Here is a 19524-nt window from a genome sequence, read left to right on the forward strand (position 1 = left end):
TTTGTACACGATTCTGATTATTGTTGAACTGCTGAGCCTGTTGTCGAGGCTGTTGTTGTTGAAACTGCGGGGTAAATCCCGGATTTGGTGCTGTATTAACGACTGGCGCAATAGCAGCAATCTGTTGTCGACGATTGACATTTCCTCTTGGCTTCCCTTGGGATACCATGTCAACACTTTGTTCTTTCTTCTTTGGGAAACCACTTCCGAACTTTTTGGTTCCACTCGAAGATCCACCTTCTTTAGTCAGACGTCCTGTTCGGACCCCTTCTTCTAGACGCATCCCCATGTTTACCATTTCGGTGAAATCACTTGGAGCACTAGCAATCATGCGTTCATAATAAAACGGACTGAGAGTGTTCAAGAAGATCTTTGTCATCTCTTTCTCTTTTAATGGTGGATTAATCTGAGCAGCAGTTTCTCTCCATCGTTGGGCATATTCTTTGAAAGCTTCATGATCTTTCTGAGCCATGGACCGAAGCTGATCTCTGTCTGGAGCCATATCCGAGTTATACTTGTATTGTCGGACAAAGGCCTCACCTAGGTCATTGAATGTTCGAATATTAGTGCTATCCAAGCCTGTGTACCACTTCAGTGCGGCACCAGTCAAACTGTCTTGGAAGTAATGGATGAGCAACTGATGATTATCTGCATAAGTAGACATTTTTCTGGCATACATCACAAGATGACTTTGTGGACAAGAACTACCTTTGTACTTCTCGAAGTCAGGGACTTTGAACTTAGCCGGTATTTGTACACTGGGAACCAAACATAGCTCCTGGGCATTCTTTCCAAACAAATCTTTTCCACGGATAGCTTTGACTTCCAGCTGCATCTTGTTAAACTGCTCTTGGAGATCTCCCACAAGATTACGCTGATTTGTGCTATCACCTTGATCATGATAAATCTCATTGCCATCATAAGGAACAGTGTGAACTGTAGGGGTCGGAATCGTCATAGTGGGTTGAGAAAGTGCCATAGTGACTTGGGAAAAAGTTACCCCTGAATGTGGAATAAATGCTGAACCTTGTGCAGCAGGCGCTTCAGTCGTAGCTGTTTGAACCCCAGAGAAATTATGGCGGAAACCTGTACCAAAGCTGAAAGGCGGGCCCCAACCTTCTGGCATGGAGAAAGATGGAGTACCGAATGCAACTGTAGAAACTGGAGTAGTGACTTCAGATGTTACCGTTGCTTGACTGTTGGGTGGTGGTGGCTGATTCCGTGCGGCCATTAAAGAGTCAACCAGAGTAGTGAGACTTTCCAACTTTTCCTGAAGGGTGGTCACCGTACCACGGAGCTCAATATTCTCTTGTTCAGAACTTTCCATGATTCTTCTTCTATTTGAACGAGTATTGTATCTGTGATCTAATTGCGAGCGCGGTCGAGAAACTTTGAGACGCGACAGCTTGACGATCTATTGGAGAAACATCCAAAAGATGAGACTCTATACAACAGACTCGATATGCAGAATGATGTATGCAAAGAGAAATTTTATGATTTTTCCAAACATTTTAAAGATTATTTCCTTGCAAACATTTGAATACAAACAATTCTTTTATTGAAATAATGGGAAATGTTACAACATTGGAGCGTAGCTCCTTACAGAATCAAATGATACATGAAAATCTAAACAAATCCTAAACATCTTCATCAGACGAAGAACCAAATGCATTGTGCAGCTTGAGCTTCATGATTTCTTTCCCATAGTAAGCTTTCAACTCGGCCTTTTCAGCTCTCAGCTTGTCAACCACATTCTTCCAATTGTCAGGTATCGGAGCGTTGCTTGTTGAGGCTTCAAGATTTTTCTTGCTTTCTTTGATGTACCTCCTGATTGCGGCATCTTTCCGACGGATCTTCTCATCTTTGTTCATGAGCCATCCATCCTGATAATAGAGAGTTTCTTCATGTTCTTTCACTTGTTTCTTCAACTTTCTGTTTTCCACATCAGTTCTTCGAAACTTTTCTTTCCAAGCGTCTTTTTCTATCCTCATCTTGGTCAAAGTGTCTTGGTATTCCTCCATAGCAGGAATGTTGGTTCGTTGAGGTACCACAGGGAACATGGGTTTTTCATAATCATAAGGCATTTGAAACTCCCTTGCTCTTTTCTTCACCCAACAGGTATAGGCGTTCGTAGCAATACAGTTCTTTATCTCACCTTTTTCTTTCCATCGGATGTCGTACCAGGCTTTCACCATTTTTGTTTTCAACCCTTGAAGATCATTTCCTTCCTGATAGAAGTAGCTTTCCACTGTAGGGCCAATGGGTTTAGTTGAATTTGCATACCCGAGTTGTCGTCGGGCTAGGACCGAATTGTAGTTAATTCCTCCTTGTGTACCAATGAGGGGTACGTTGGCGAATTCCACAACTTTCAATGGTTTCTGTACCGCAGCGAGCCAAGGTATACCACTGAATATCATTATTAGTAAGAGACATAAGTTTTTGAGACCACCGTAAACCTTCCTGGTTTTCCGTGAAAATGGGAGACTTAGGTAAGTGTGAAACAATCCATTTAAACAACAGAGGTGCACAACATACAATAATTCCACCACCTTGGTGATTCCTATGATGGACAGAGAAATACATGTCACCAAGCAGAGTCGGAACGGGATTTCCATTCAAAAAGACCTTTATAGCATTGATATCAACAAAGTCGTCGATATTGGGAAACAGAACCAACCCATAGATGAGCAAGGCTAGTACAGCTTCAAAAGCTATCATGCTACCAGTCTCGATGAAATCAAAGGCTCTCTTTATTAGAAACTGTGAAGGCAAACCTGGAAGGTTTCCTTTGGTAGTCCAATTACTCTCTATTTCAGATTTCTTCAAGTGGGTACCTGTTGCAATGACTGGTGACTTAGGAATGGCTTCCAAACCATTGAAAGGTATTTTGTCAGACACAGGAATACCCAAAAGATTGGCATATTCTTCCAAGGTTGGTACCAACTGATAGTCTGGAAAGGTAAAACACCGGTAGACGGGATCATAAAACTGAACCAGAGTTTTGAGAAGTCCTTCATCAACATGAGTGTTCAAGATAGGCAAAAGCTTTCCATGGCTTTTCCTAAAATCAGAAGGATCTTGTACAAAAGACGCTAACTCTTTCAGTCTTTCCACATTAGGCTCTTTGAAACCGTACCTCTTGGTATGCCTTTTTACCCACTCCATAACCTAATCCTATAATGTTTGCAAAGAAAATTCTCTAATTGTTTGGAAAAAATCATGTTTTTATGGAAAAAGATTTTTTTTATTTTTTATGGATGTATGAATGCATGGATGCATGGATGCCACATATTCAAACATGGTAAAGCGAACATGGTAATGCAAACATGGTACTGTAAACATGGCAACACAAACATGGTAACACAAACATGGTACACACAGGTTCAAAGGTCCAGCGTCACGAGCATGAGGTCAGAGAACCAAACATGGGATAGTTCTAGTTAATCACCTGTACAACATGTTCTACTGATACGTCAGAGTCTACATTTTTCTTTCGGATATTACCGGCTTTCCACAATTAAACTCATGAGCCAGCAATATTCTCAAGAAAAACTCGTCTGAGTGTGGTTCTCCGCATGACAACTAATCCAAGTCTTCACCTGAATAGTTTCTGCACCACAACCTAATAAGGCCAGGATGGGTTGGGGTTCTACAGCCAACTCAGCTTCTACAGTTCAATGAAAGCAACAATGTCTTCGCAATTAACTCGCTAAACATATATTACAAACAAGGAACCTCCACTGAGCGGAAGGATTCTCACGTGCGCCTGCACATGACTATACCCTCCACCTAATTTCTTATGTGTACTTAATCCGGGTTAGGATTTGTCCATAATGTATCACTTGTAACAGAACCACCGATGTAACAGAACCAAAGAACCAAACAAGAACAAAATAAAAACAAAACAAATAGAAATAACCCTTTCTTTGGAAACAATAAAAAGATGGTCCCCAGTGAAGTCGCCATTTTTCTGTCGCGGGCGAAAAATCGTTTTGTTCCTCTTTTTTGTGGGATGAGACACCTGATGCCTTCTTTGGGCTCGAGTGCTCAAAAAAATGATTTTTCTTTGTTTCGACCAAACTTTTTATTGTTTCCAAAAGAGGAAAAGGAAAAAAGCTGCAATAACCTAAAAGTGGGGGGAGAGATCTTGGGTAAGAGGGTTGGTTATACGAAGGGAAGGTATTAGCACCCAACGTATCTATAGTACTCTATAGGTTTCTTTGTTTTGTTTATTCCATTCTTGTTATGGTGGAGGTTCTTGTGAGAAAGAGGTGGGACCTAAGGTGTTTGTTTGATTATGCTCGCAAAGATCATCGCGATCCTCTGCATACATATCCCCTAGAGGGAATCAGAGCATCTGTAGCTCGGGGTCTACGGGTGCTAAGGTTTGAGTGGTTTGAGAGAGAAGTTTTGCTCGCCAAGGATACAACCTTGTGCCTACGTATTCTCAAAGGGATGTTGAGAAAGTCAGAGCAATCGTAGTTCCCACTTATGCTAGTGGAAGCAAAGGAAAAGAGACAAATGTCATCTAAATGTTCGATGTATCTAATCTATATCATCACATACATCTGTTTGTTTTTTGTTTGAAAATCTTTTCATTATAAGCCCGGGGCCATGCCACTTAGGGTGCTTAGAATGATAAAGATGTTTTTGTTGTTTAACCAGCCTTGTGGCAAAAGTTTCAATGAAGTCAGCCTTGTGACAAAAACTTTGATTAATCAGCCAGCCTTGTGGCAAAAGTTTCAATGAAGTCAGCCTTGTGACAAAAACTTTGATTAATCATCCAGTATGGTGGTAAAACAGTTTGATTGATTAGCCAGCCTTGTGGCAAAAAAGTTTGATTGATTGATTGTTTGTGATGATATAGATGAGATACTCCTATCATAGAGATGATAAATGTCTAATCTCCTAGGGTATTTGTTTTGGATATTAGGGATGCTTATAAGAAGCCCGTGGGTCCTTGTACGAAGCCCAAGAGGAGGCTATCCGAGGGTCCTTGCATTGTAAGCCCAAGAGGAGGCTATGGGAGGGACAATCCAGGGTCCTTGCATTGTAAGCCCAAGAGGAGGCTATGGGAGGGTCACTCGTTTGTACAAAGCCCAAGGGGAGGCATGGTATAGTTGGTTTGAGCTCTTAGAGCGATTTCACCGGGAAACCATACTCTATGTCCTAACCTAAACTAGTGGAGATTCTTTGCACGAAGCCCAATAGGAGGCTATGGGGAACCTAGTGTTATACTAAGTTGAACAAGCACACATATCACACATATGAACAAACATGAACAAGTATGAACAAACATGAACAAGTATGAACAAACATGAACAGGTATGAACAATTATATATATGACAAAGTGTGTGTGTATATAATGGAGTTTATGAAGGAAATATACCTGTAAGCATGATCCATTTGTATACACGGGGCTCGGGACTTATACTCGAGGATAGGTCCACTTGAGTTTATTCAAAGCTATGTAAACAGGTATTCACAAAAGGGCTTGGGACTTATACCTACATGGAGGCCCATGGTATTTTTGGGAAGATTTAAAGAAACCTTCATTTTTGGTTTGTTATTCAAAGTTAAAAAAAACAGATTGAGATATGTACAAAAATGCGTACAATGAAATACCTAATTTCATGTACTGGAATGGGTATGTACAAAAGGGGCTTGGGACTTATACCTACATGGAGGCCCATGGTATGTTGAAAAGTTTGAAATTTTGTTGTTTTGAAAATGATTTGAAAATGATTTGAAAATTGTTTTGAAAAGATTTTTATTTTGAAGTTTTATTGTTTTGAAAACTGTACAAAAAGAAAAGAAATGGGACTTACACTCTCTAATATTCGAGAGGCCCCACTTCATTTTGAAAATCGATTGATTAATCAAAAAGGATTTAAAAAAGAAGTGGTTTATCGTTTTGAAAAAGAATCGCGATCGCTCGTCTTAAAACGATTTGAATTTGAAAGAAAACAACTCAATTAAGTTAAAACAAGTTTTAATACTCAATTAAGACCTGAATGATTAGGGTTTGATCACAAAAAAATATTTACAAGTGATTAGGTTAAAAATTAAATGAAAAACAATATTTAAAACACTTAAAAATGTATCATTTTAAACCTAATTAAAAGCATATTAAATAAATCTTTTTTTGTGATTTTTTTTGATATTGTCAAAATATGTATATTAAATAAGAGGTGTGTAAAAAATGAATCAAAAATAAGTTGATTTGATTGGTTAAATTAAAAGATGAATTTATGAAAAAAAATGAACAAAATAAGTGATAAAAAAAATGGTTTTGTCTTCACTAAGACTTGAACCCACGCCCTTGTGTTCACCAGCCAAAACACTTGCCAACCCAGCTGCGCGCGCAGCTTGTTACTATAACAACTCCATTTAATTATATTTGAAAATTAACATTTGAAATTTCTGAACAGAAAATGGCGCCAAGAACACCATCCCCATTTGATTTTGAAAATTCTTGAAACTGAACCAAATTGATCAAGTAAAGGGTCTATCTTGCTCGGTTTTGGACGAGGAACATGATGATAGCATTTAATTTCATTTATTTTAACTCTAAGGCCATTGATTCTCTGATGAACACGAAGAACCCTAATCCTATGATTCATTCTAAAATCGTGTATGTGCAAGTTAAGATGCAATTGATTGAGGGTTAATGATCCTCATAGGTGCAGAAACAAGATGGTATGCTCACATTTCATTTATGATGCGTGCAAGTATGAGTTTGAAGTTCATGAGGCTTACCTCCAAAAACGGCCAAAGTGGAGATTGAATTCTTCAGTAGAGGTGTTACAGATGCTTTGCAATGATCTGGATAGCTTCAATGATGATTATGGAACATGTCTGGATGCTTGGAGTGAACTGAATTCATCTGAGCATAGCCATGAGACCCGATCTGCAGTTGCTTGGAGTGAAGATCGAATTTGATGATGGAGGTGTTTCAGATCATGGATGATGATTGGTATAGCTCATATATGATATATGGAATGTGTTTGGATGATTAACTTGGACAGATATGGGCTAGTGTGAATTTTGGCATGATAAGGCTCTCTTTATGCAAACATGGTGGTTGAAGAGTGATTCTGAGATTTAGGTGTTTTTGGGGTGTGTGGATGGATCAAACACATCACATTTGATGTTTATGAGATGTTAGAACCCTCACTTTGGCCAGAAATTGCAAGAGATGGAAATTGCAATTCTCCCTCTTTGAAACTCATGAAACTTGCAACTTAAGAAAGAAGAGAGAAAACCTATGATTATGAGGTTTTGGTGTGAATTGAAGAGTGGAAATGACCTCTATTTATAGGCCAAAGTTTCTGAATACAAAGCTCTTGCAAGTTGATCAAGAATGATGATTTGGCTTAAGAGATAAAATGGAATCTTTCACATTAAATGCAAATGGTTAAAGTAACTAAACCATGGTTATTTTGGCCAAGCTTCTTATCTCTTTCCATTCTGATCTCAAATCATAAAATATCATTCAATCATTGCTTTAGTGTGTCATTGCTTGAATTATAGGCCATATAGTATTGAACTTAGTGAAAATGGCTTGTAATTTCATGCATAATGACCTCTAATTGCAAAATTCAAAACCATAGCTACACTCCATATTTTTTCATGCTCTTGGACATTTTGGAAAGCTCATATTACACACTTCAAGACCCTAGTTGAAAGTTTCTTCAAGATCCTTAAGGAAGTGGGTGAAAAAGATCCATGAACTTTGAGAAAAATGAAGTTTCAAGTGAAATTTTCCAAAGATGCCAACTTTGAAGCTCCATATCTCTTAAATGGTTGATCTTATGAAAAAAATTTATATGTGTCAAAGTTGTTTATTGGATCAAAATCTACAACTTTCATGTTGGAAGTTTTTTTCAGTTTGTAGGTGAAATTTTGAGTTATTCCCCTCCAAAGTTTGGAAAAAAACCATGAAAAATACTTAGAAAAATTTTCTAAGTATGAAAGTCAAACTTTTGACTTTTTGATTCTTGATTGATTTTCTTGATTTTTCTTGATCAAATGACTTCTCATATCATATATTGATGATTTAAAACTTCAAAAGTCATGGTTGACCAAAATTCCCAAAAGTCAATGGTGATCTTGTACAGTTGACTTTTTCAGACGAATCGCGTTTCTGGAGATTTCAAATGAAACAGGCTACCCTCATCAAATGAATGGTATGAATGGATCACATTGAAGCATTAGAGGATATTGAGCCATGGTTTGAGTTGTGGCACCATGTCCTGATTAAAAAGTCAGTTGTTCAGTGAATTAGGTCAAAAACCCTAATTGTCGACCTGATGAAATTGATGACTGTGGATCTTGAATTGAGACACAATCTTCATTGGATATTGTCATAAGGATTATTTGAAGATGATTGAAACCATTGATTGAATTCCTGGGGATTTTTAGGGTTTCCCAAATGTGATCCCTGATTTCAGTCCCTGATAGTTCAAAACCCTGATCTGAGGAATTGTCTGATCAATCTTTGTGTAGGAGATGTTATGAGCCAATGGATTAGGTCAAAATGATGCACTTGGAGTCTTGAGGTCATGTACCAAGTCATTAGGTCAAATCCTGAGCAAAAGTCAGGAGTATGCTATCTTCAGTCAAAACCCTAATCTGGTTGGTTCAGAGCCTTTGAGATTGTTGAAATGAATCTCTGAGGACCAAATGTTGATTATTGATGAAGATGATTCACTTGAGATGAAGGGAGAACAAAACCCTAATTGATTGTTACTTGTACTGATGAGTGATTTCCAGATTAAACCCTGCTGAGTCACAAGTAGCAAACACAAGCTATGCAATTTGTTAGAGATGCAAATGATGCATATGCAAATGATATGAGGTGGTATCTTAGGTCAAAAATTGGGGTATGATAGAAAGGAATATTCTAACATTTTTTAAAATATAAATTAGAGTATTTCCAATGTAAAAAGAGCATCACATTTAGTAGAAGCTTACTTTTTCGTGTCTGTTTGTTCATTTTTTTTCAATTCACTCAAGTGTCAAAATACAAATAGATATTTTTTGTGTAAACTTTGTGATAAGTATCCATATGTCTATTTGTCCTTTCTTTTTTATAATTTTGCGTTTGTTTATGTTAGTTGGTTGGATCTTGAGTTTGTGTTGATTGTAATCTCTATGTTGGTTAATTGAAAGTATTATTTAATTCTCTAAAAAGAATACAAATTTGATATTACTGTTCACTATTCCAGATGAATGAGTACATACAGCTTAAGAATCTGCAAATTTTAAAATATTAATTGTTTGCTCACACAAATAAAAACGCACTTAAGATAAATATGGAAGTAATAAAAGTCATCCCCATAACCGTAATAAAATAAGATTATTATACGGGTTGAGAAAACTACATTATAACATAATATTATAGTTACAAAGAATATTTTATTTCAAAAACTGCAATTAATTAGTGTTAATTTGGAGTGATGAAAGAGTAAGACTATCCTATGTCTATTGGTATAGATTAAGAGAAATAGTAAAAAAATAGATCACTAAATAAAAAAAAAAAAGAAGAAAAGAATGTCTATTTCTCTTGTTTGATCTTTCTCCCTCTAATTTATTTTACAATGTCTCTCACAACAACAAATATGAAAAATGGAGTGGTAAAAAATCCAAAACTATTGGTAATCAATTTTACCCTCTTCCACCAATCAATTAATTTGAATTCAATAGATCCAACAACACTTTCTGCAATAATCTACAGCACATGTCAACATCATAAGAAAACATTAACAAAAAAATATAAATCCTATCAATTTGAATGAGATGAGTGAGTATTGCAGACAAAACTGAAAAGAACACAGTGCATGTTCCTGTAACCCTCGGTGATGTCACTGTTGATTGTACCGCTGTTTGGCCGTTACTTCTTTGTGATATATGCAGAAAGCAGTTATACTACTTCCACTACAAGAAAAAAGTCTCCTGCCACGCCCAAGAAACCGAGGCTATATACAAAATAACCGAGGTGTAACACTGAGGCCACACAAATCAAACTATGGGATATGCGGCCGTGGCCGAAAGTATAGTCCACATTTTTTTGATATATACCACTTTTTTTGACCACCCTGGCTATTATAGGTCACGTTTTAGATAGTTTGATTAAGGCCGCGGTTTATATTTGTCATGATTACAGAACTATGGCCATATGGTAAAGCCACAGTTTCAATTTAACGTTTAACACACAGTTTTGGTTCAAGATATAGCCACGGTTTGGTTATGACCACATATTTAAAACCGTTGTTATATGTTATGCATTCTAAACCATTTATCATGCCACGGTTTATTTCTGTATCATTACATAAATATGTCATTTTATATATATCTGTATCATCACATAATTATGTCATTATATATATATATATCAATATCAAATTAACAACAATATTAATGATTAGAATCTAATTAATTACAAGCAAATTAACATTAACATCAAAAGTAAGTTTTTTTTTGTAGTGCCACTAATAAGTTGGATACTAAGTTTTGATGTCATCCCAAATTCAAAATTCAAAACAGCCATGGGATTTAAAACAAGAGCTAAATTAAACACAAGTTTCTCTCAAAGAGTCATCCCAAAATAACAAAGAAAAGTTCTAAGAACTAACTAGCTAGATAATATAAAACACAACTATTCTTCTTGAACTTCTCATTGTTCTTCTTCCACATCTTTAGGACAACCTTCTTCCACATCTTCAGCACAACTTTCTTCCAAATCTTTATGATCACAAGCTTCTTCCATATCTTCATCACAATCTTCTTCGTCTCCACCCTGCAATAAACATCATTCCAAACATCATTCAGCATATTACTACTTTAAAGGCTCATTTAATGGATTCATAATAAACAAGTATATCAGAATTCATAAGTGTACTTGGAACAAAATCAATAGAATTTATAAGTGTACTTGTCCAACATTCTATATTATTTAGAATTTATAAGTGTACTTGGAACAAAATCAATAGAATTACTAGTCATTGTTGTGCAACAAAATCATGAATCAAAAGAAAGTGAGTTTTAGGCCATCACCACCAGAATCATACAACTATTTCAGAATCATACACCTATTTCATACACCTATTTCATAATCATACTATTTCAGAATCATACATCTATTTCATACACCTATTTTAGAATCGTACTATTTCAGAATCTTACACCTATTTCATACACCTATTTCAGAATCAAACTATTTCAGACAAATCACTAAACCAATCACCAGACAAATCACCAAACCAAATTCATACACCTATTACATTCTCATAAAACCCACTGCCAAAAAAAGCACCAAACTACATTCATATGAACATGCATAACACAAATCCTTGTCAGTCCATAATTTACCCAATTCCATTCATTCATAGCTACTGCACATACATGATTCAATTCATTCAGAGTATTCAACTCATTCTAAGTCCATTATTAGCATTTCAATACCCTAAGATATTCATACATGAATCAAATTTCCCTACAAAACCAGCTCAACTGTCATTCAGTCATAACAAGGATTTAGAAAACACAGTCTGAATCCAGCAGAAAACACTTTAGGTGTAATTTGGAATTTCAAGCAGAAAACACAGTCTGAATCCAGCAGAAAACACTTGCCATGAAAAACAACAAAACCAGCCGAAAACAAAGAAACAGGCATATACATTCAGAATTTCAAGCACATTCTGAATTCATAATCATTTCACAATAGATCCAGATCATGGTAGCCCTGCACTTGTTCATCCATGACAACCATACAATTTCAGAATAACACACTCGCTCATTTTTTCATATCTGCAATATGATATTGAGCTACATTCTACAGTGCCCTATATCTAGCTGTCCCTTCTTGCTGCCACTCTAACAGTAACAAACAAGAGCACTATCCTGATAAGACACTAGGACACTTTTATAATGCAAGTAACTGACAATTCAGTTTGTAGTTTAGATCATTGGTATGTGACATATAGTTTGACAATTCAGTTTCTAATTCTTGATCATTCTAAGGAAACTTAGAGGTATACTACATTTATCATGGTACTAAATTTTTTAGTTTGGAGTATACTTGTTCGCAATGTGGAATATGAGTTGATGCAGACGAATGTGGATCAGCAGGAGCAGCAGTAGTACTAATGGAACAACCCATAGCAGTTGCCATCAAATTAGAGATCTCCTAGTCGCTCATATGTGGGTTTTGTTGCTTCATCATGGTCTTAAATAGTGCCTTCATACCATCCATCTCCCTCTTCATGCCAGCCACTTCATTATTATGCTACTTTTTAATAACCATAATTTCTTCTTTTCTTTTAAGCATGGTAGGTGTTATTGTTCTTCCATAGCAACAAACTCGTCCAAATTTTTCTTTCCCAAACAAGGAGTTAAATGTCTCAGATTTAGTTGAATTCTGAACTGATTCTTGATACTTAGACTAACTAAAAAATATTCACATTAGAAAATATTCACATTAGAAAAGACATAATTTGCTAATAGCCTAGTTTCTCAATTTCTTTCAAATGTTGATTAAAGGCATAATCAAATAGAAAACTTACAATTACACTTGAAGTTTCCTCATCCGGCTGTTTTCCTTTTTGAATTTGTCGAGTCTCAATGAACATCTCTGCCTGGCTAACTTCCTTCCCGTTCTCTTTCTTAGCACGCTACATTGGTTGATAATAAACACAACAAAAGATGAATCACTCAACCAATACATAATTGTAAATTGAAGGATGTATAAACACCCTACCAGTTTTGCACGAATCCTCGCAAAGTTTGTTGGGCCTATCTGATGCATATACTTTTGCTTAGCTCTGTCCACAACATTGATTTTGCTAATTTTCTACATTCAGAAAAAACAAAGTTAGAGACAACAAATGTTAAACTACATAATCAAATATTAGGGACAACATTGATCATAATATACAGTATTGCATGATATTTAATGTAGGATCCTAATCATGCATGATATTTAATGCAGACATTAGATCATTAGCAGATATCATGCAATGGAAAATATGTTCAATTTTGGAACATGAAATGTTAAATTAGCAAATGTTAGAAAATAGGATATCAATTGCTAATTTATCTTACTTGGATGTTATTGTTCTTCCAATAGGATATCAATTGCTTGAAATGAACTTCAGGTACGGTCTGGGGACGATGCTTCAATCTTTCACTCATAGTAGTGTACTTTAAAAAACAACTCTTTTTGAGATCTTTCTTGTAACGCCTCCAAGCATCATTTATGCGAGAGAAAACCGCTCTAGTTCCATTATTAGGGATACTGAATTTATCCTACAACAAAGAAGGAAATTAGTGACAAGTAAATAAGGAACACAAGTAACAAAATGATTCATACAGTGACAAATTCCCACATACAATGACAAATTCCCATATACGGTCCTTGTTTGCTTTCTTCAAAGCTTTGAAGTTAGTATAAACTAAGGGACACAAGTCTGAATTCCTCGCGACAATGCCAAGGAACCAACTCAAATTTGTCACGGTTCGATCATTGGGTTCAATAGGTTCTCCATCATCGTCTAAGACCACCTTTTCACGATCCGCACTCTTTCTAGCATGGATTTTCAAACATTGAGTTGGTCCACGTGTCCTTTTCTTACTTGCCCCTGTGTTAGATAAAATATAATTAGAATGGGATATAAATTTGAATGAAACAATAATAAAGAATGATGCATGACACAAAGCTTAGTACGTACCTTCAGTTTGTTCACTTCCAATTTGCTGAGTGTTTTCTTCTTCACCCATTATATTTTCTTCTTCCTCAAGATTTTCAAATTCATCTTCTTCACTATTTTCCCCATTTTCTTTGAGGAATTCTTCAACTAAAGTCGATTTACACATTAGGATTCGTTTTGTCTTCTTCAAGCCACTTCCTTGCTCTGTCCCGGAATTTCCACCAACTTTTATCATTGCCCTTTTCATACGATTCTGGTTTGACCTTGAATCAGCAGTGTCAACCACCAAATTCGGGTTATCGATGGGCATCATCCTTTGATTTCACATCAAGATGAAATGGTTCACCTGCCCCCCCTAAAGGACGACCGATAGTTGTAAAGTAATCATCTGGATCGGTTTCAAGTGAATCGGTAACATCATAATTCCGACTCTTCCTATTCAACCTTGTATCTACATTGCTATGCAAATACCTTGAGCAAAATGTTATAGCTTCTTCAGCCAGATACCCCTCGGTAATAGAACCTTCAGGATAAGCTCTATTGCAGACATAGTTCTTAAGTTTACACAAGTATCTTTCGGTGGGATACATCAATCAAAATTGAACAGGACCACCCAATCTAACTTCATTTACCAGGTGAATAGGCAAGTGAACCATTATGTCAAAGAAAATTGGAGGAAATATCATCTTCAACTGACAAAGTATCTCTGCAATCTCATCTTCTAGGTAATCTAAATATTCCACTTGTATAACTTTCTGACAGAGAGCGCGGAAAAAGGAACCATGACGAATTAGTGGGGTTGCCACCTCCTTGGGCATTGTGCTTATTACTGCAATTTGCAACAAATAGTGTAACATGAAATGCGCATCATGGCTCTTGTAACCAGATATTATTTTGTCAGCAACTTGTACACATTTTGAAATATTTGATGCAGTCCCATCTAGTAACTTGGCAGCCTTTATAACTCCACAAAAATTATGGCGCAATGTATTTTGAGCACAGTAAGGCAACTAAAAAAAATTGATCTCTTCTTCCACGGGCCATCAACTTTCTTCTTTTTCTTCTTCCCGAATTCATTATTGAAATCTTTTAAGAGTTCAAGAATTTCTTCCCCGTTTAACATGGTGTAGCAACCGGCTTAAAATTTTTAGAGTCGCCACCATTATTTTTATCTTAAGGGAAGGGAATTAAATGGATAACCCTATATTTTCAGAGATTCTAAGTTCGTGAGTTAATTAAATAAAGGGAAGGTGTTAGGCACCCTTTATTTCCCTTGTACTCAAGGGGACCCCCTCTAGATCTAGGTTTTTTCTAAAGTTTCGAAAGCATTATTTTCATATTTATAAAAGGAACGAGATTTATTTATTTATTAGGAGACTCGCTTCAATTTTCGATTGAATGCCTACGTATCTCCTTATGGAGAATCAGAGTCCCAATTCGTAGTTCGGGTTTTTATGGTTGGTTGTTTTTTATAGGATTGTACAAGTGCTTTCGAACGATTCTTTGAAGTTTGTCCGATTTGAAAAATAGCGTAGTCGTGGACGTAGTTCGAAGTAGCATTTGAAAGGAAGTGTACAATTCTCCTTTTGAAAGTGATTCTTGAATTTTGTTATGTTAATGAAAAAATAAGTTTGAGTTGGTTGGTATTTTGAGGTTTTTAAATTGAATATGATTGTATTAAAAATATTAGACTTTAGTAAAATATATATAAGAGATGCTTTTTAGAAGTTAGAAAAAAAAGGTTTTAATATAAAAAAATATAGAAATAAAAATATTAATTTTTATTAGTTATGTTAAATAGAAATTGAATAATAAAAATTTTAATAAAATAAATAAATTAATTCTCTAATTTAGGCTTAGGGGGTATATTAGTGATTTTAAAGGTGTTTTAGCAAAATAATCAGGCCCAGATGTGAATCTGGACCCAATAAGGCAAAGGGGGTGTGTTTTACATGACTTTTGTAAAAAAGAGTAAAACGGGGGTGTGAGTAACATGGGCTTTAGGCCCAACGGATTACACCTTAGATCCGTTCGGATTAGGTGTAGGAAGAAACACGCGTTATGGTGCGCTTGCGTAATTTGGTATGTTTGATTTAATCAAATGGCTCCCAAGGTCTAGCCTCGGGGCCGTTGATCTAAAAGGACCGTTGGGATTCAAATTAATAAAAAGGTGTACATTAAGAGAATAGCACATGATCTCGTGACATAAAAACATGGGGAGTATTATTTCATTCCATTTTTATTTCATTTTAACGTAACTTTCCCTTTCAACTCTCTCGTTTCCTCTCAACTCTCCCCCTCTCTCTCTCTCTCCATCATTCTTCTCTCAAACAACAACAACAATATATATAATGGAAACCCAGAAATCTAACAATATCCAAACTCCCTCAACCCCAAATTTCTAGAAAAACAAAGATCAATTTAAAGCTAAGTGGGTTTTCGTTTTACCTCTCCGCCGTGAATCTTTTTGCAAATCGGTGTCAAATTTCTCCGATCTTGTTGTTTGAAATCTTTATCGTCTCACTTTTGTAGGAGCGGCGGCCGGATATTGGGTTTGAAGATCTAGGATTTCAGTCATGAAATCCAGATCTCAAGTGATAGAGATTTTCTGGTGAAGGCTCGAATTAGCGGTCAAGATCGCAAGGATTTGAGTCTTGAATTCCGGCTCTCAAACTTCTTCTTCTCCTTCTTTCGTTTCTAATTTTTTCGTATGATTTCTGTTAATTTTTCCGTCCCTATGTTAGTTTCACAACTTGGTTTATATAGTTTTTTAGGAGTTGAATCAATTAGGAAATATGTTTGATTGTTGTTTATGAGTGAATTGATTTCAGATTCGATTCGATAGGTGGAGTTTTTTGATTTAGGAAATTAGTTTTAAAATTTTATTATGTACCGTAAATTGTACTGATTCAGTTTTAATTTTTAGGATTGGATTTGACTTTGTTGTTTATGATTCAAATTTGTAATTTATTCGTATTAATAAGATTATTTTCTTTTCTATTTTCGGTTCAGTTTGATTTGGTAGGTTTGGCTTTGAAAAGCAAATTAGGGTTTGTGTATGAGGCTGGTGCGGCGGCCGCTTGGTTGAGGAAGAGAAAGTGTTCAAAAAAACCTAATTTGACTTAGTCAATAATTTCAAAAAATAAAAAATAATTAAATATGATAATGTTTAATGATAATTATTATTTTATAAATGACCATTTAATATTAGTTACTAATAACCGTAATAATATGTTTAATTAAATATAATAATCTGGTGATATTTATAATTTATAATAATAATAATAATTGTTAAGTAACTACTAATGTTAGTAATTATAATAATATTTGTTAAACTGATTATAATTTTGACCGATAATTGTTAAGTTTAATCTAACCAATTGTGATATTGATTAGTAGAAAGATATTGATTAGTAGAAAGTAAGTGATAATAATATTAACTTAACCATTTTATTCATATTCATAATTATTATTAATAATCTCTTTAAGAATTATCACCAAGTTAGGATAATAATAAAAAATAATTTAATTATTTTAGTAGCTATGGTTAGTTTATAGAACTTTCAAATTATAACAATCTATAAATTAATTAAATAAAATTCGGTTATGTATTACACATAAATATACTAAACATTTAGACAAAATAAGTTTAATTATCCTATAAAGTTTTTTTTCAATTTATTTTTAATAGGCTAACCTTAAGATCTTTAATGGGCCATAGTAATATTTTTTTTATAGAAAAAGCCCTATTTGATAAACATAAAAATAAACCCCCTCATCTAAAATGGTTTTACAAAATTAAATGTGATTGTCAGAAAAGAGAATTAGTAGAAATAGTTTTAAATAAATTGAATCGATTATTAACATCAACGTGGGTAAATTTTGGGGTATGACAGCTGCCCCTATTTAATTACTCTTTGATTGAAGGGTGCGAGAGTACACGGTTCTCGCACGTTCGAATCGAAGGGTTATTAAATACTAGAAGACCCCACAATTTGACCTTAGTTGAAGAAGATAATCTGCTAAAGCCTCCAAACTAACACAACAGATTGTTTTGTCGATTTTGCATATTCGTTACAACCTAAAGGACGAATAAGACAAGTTCAGATAGTTTGTTGTCGTTTCTGAACTGACACAATGGACTATATCGTAGTCACTATGTTCTTACCGCAACCTAGAGGATAAGTAACACAAAGCAGATAACTCACTGCTGCTCAGCGAACTATCATGGATTCCTTTATATCTTATCACAACCTAGAGAATAAGAAATAACGGGTTCCAACTCTATTTTAGATTTTAATCCAAGTAGAGTTGAGAAAAGATGGAGAACTGACTTGCCACATCCTAGAGAGCAAGTAGTCACCAATCTATTCTTCATCTATCACGACCTAGAGGATAGATAAAGTTTGCGCTTAACCAAGATTAGATAGTATAATGATTGTAGATAATCATGCCTATGCTAACTGGTAAACGTTCTCACCAAATGTTCCCCAAATTGTTCTCACTAACAGTTTGCACCAAATGTTCCCCAAATTGTTCTCACCAAGTATTTGCGTTTAACCACAATTAGATAGTAAAAATGATTGTAGATAATCATGCCTATGCTAACTGGTAAACTTTCTCACCAAATGTTTTCACCAAATGTTCCCCACTTGTTCTTACTAACAGTTTGCACCAAATGTTCCCCAAATTGTTCTCACCAATTTTTTTGCCCCAAGCACCAAATTTTCTCACCAAATGTTTGCACCAATGTTTTTTTTTCCCAAGCACCAAATTTTCTCACCCAATGTTTGCACCAATGTTTGTGTATTTCTAATTTCGATGATTTTATAATCATCAGTTTTTTTGTGTTTATTGATATCGGCAAGGTTACTGAAAATCATCAATCAGGCGATTGGAAATAAACAAACAGTAAGGTTACTGTCATCAGTCAGGTTACCGGGTGATAAGCAAACTTGATTTTTTGTAAAAGAGTTTTGTTTTATAACTGCCAAGTAAATTTAGGCTTTGCAAAAAACGTTTTATGCTTATAGAGATGAGATGAATGCTATGCATGATTCATGACAATGAAATGACTTGATTGTCCAATAAGTTTGTGGATGATTATGATTGAGATGAGCTACTTATGCACCAAGGCTGCTTATTAAAAGCAAGTTGTTTATGCTAGTATGGCTTCCCGACACTTGTTTTTGAACTCGTAAATTGTTGGCGTAAGAGAAGGATCCAAGGGAAATGTGAAAGTACGCAGAGAGCTTGCCCCTTTGTGAAATGTATTACCCCAATATGTTGATTTGTAGACATTTTCTTAATACAATCCCAAGAGTAGTTTGATTGTAATATGAATGACCTCACTATTTTGCACTTCGAGACATTATGCCTTTGATTGTGGACTCTTGGAATGTCCTGCCCCATAATGAACTGTTTTGAATTAACTCTTTCGAACGAGCCTCGTAGCGGTCTACCCCAATATTCATATTTTTGAAAGGTATGCCCCTAATTTCTAGGATTTGGAGGAAGTACCCTTAGAAAGAACTTGGACATCATCGCAAACTTGATATAGATTTCTCCAAGACTTGAATTTTGAAAAGTATGCCCCAATATCTCTAGGATCTGGAGGACCCTTAGAAAGAACTTGAACCTCCCCACAAACTTGATATATATTGCCCCATGGTTTGAGTTTAAAAAAATCATGCCCCAATTTCAAACTCTGAAGGGATGTTCTTAGACCTCACAGTGTGGTGATATGATTTGATATAACTTTCGCTAAGTGTCCAAATCTTGGAAAAGTTGTAATCTGTAATTGCTTGAAGGGAA

At 35.4% G+C, this 19524-nt stretch overlaps 1 protein-coding gene across 1 annotated transcript; it reads right to left on the bottom strand.

Annotated features, from left to right (window-relative positions):
• Positions 1–12501: 12501 nt before the first annotated feature.
• On the bottom strand, positions 12502–14020 carry LOC131627594 (uncharacterized). Its single transcript, XM_058898434.1, has 5 exons — positions 13732–14020; positions 13394–13641; positions 13106–13309; positions 12762–12854; positions 12502–12675 (listed from the first exon to the last, which is right to left on the bottom strand). Exons 1-5 carry the CDS (start codon positions 14018–14020, stop codon positions 12502–12504), a joined length of 1008 nt encoding a protein of 335 aa, XP_058754417.1.
• Between the last annotated feature and the right edge of the window lie 5504 nt (positions 14021–19524).

The sequence above is a fragment of the Vicia villosa genome, unplaced genomic scaffold (assembly GCF_029867415.1).
Source record: "Vicia villosa cultivar HV-30 ecotype Madison, WI unplaced genomic scaffold, Vvil1.0 ctg.000370F_1_1, whole genome shotgun sequence".
Lineage (NCBI taxonomy): Eukaryota > Viridiplantae > Streptophyta > Magnoliopsida > Fabales > Fabaceae > Vicia > Vicia villosa.

What these genes read in the sequence shown, in the direction of transcription:
- LOC131627594 (XM_058898434.1), bottom strand. Translation starts at nt 14,020, where the DNA reads ATGCCCATCGATAACCCGAATTTGGTGGTTGACACTGCTGATTCAAGG. An exon ending in TGGAAGTGAACAAACTGAAG is followed by an intron (nt 13,642 to 13,731) that starts GTACGTACTAAG and finishes TATCTAACACAG; the next exon opens with GGGCAAGTAAGAAAAGGACA. An exon ending in GTATATGGGAATTTGTCATT is followed by an intron (nt 13,310 to 13,393) that starts GTATGTGGGAAT and finishes TCTTTGTTGTAG; the next exon opens with GATAAATTCAGTATCCCTAA.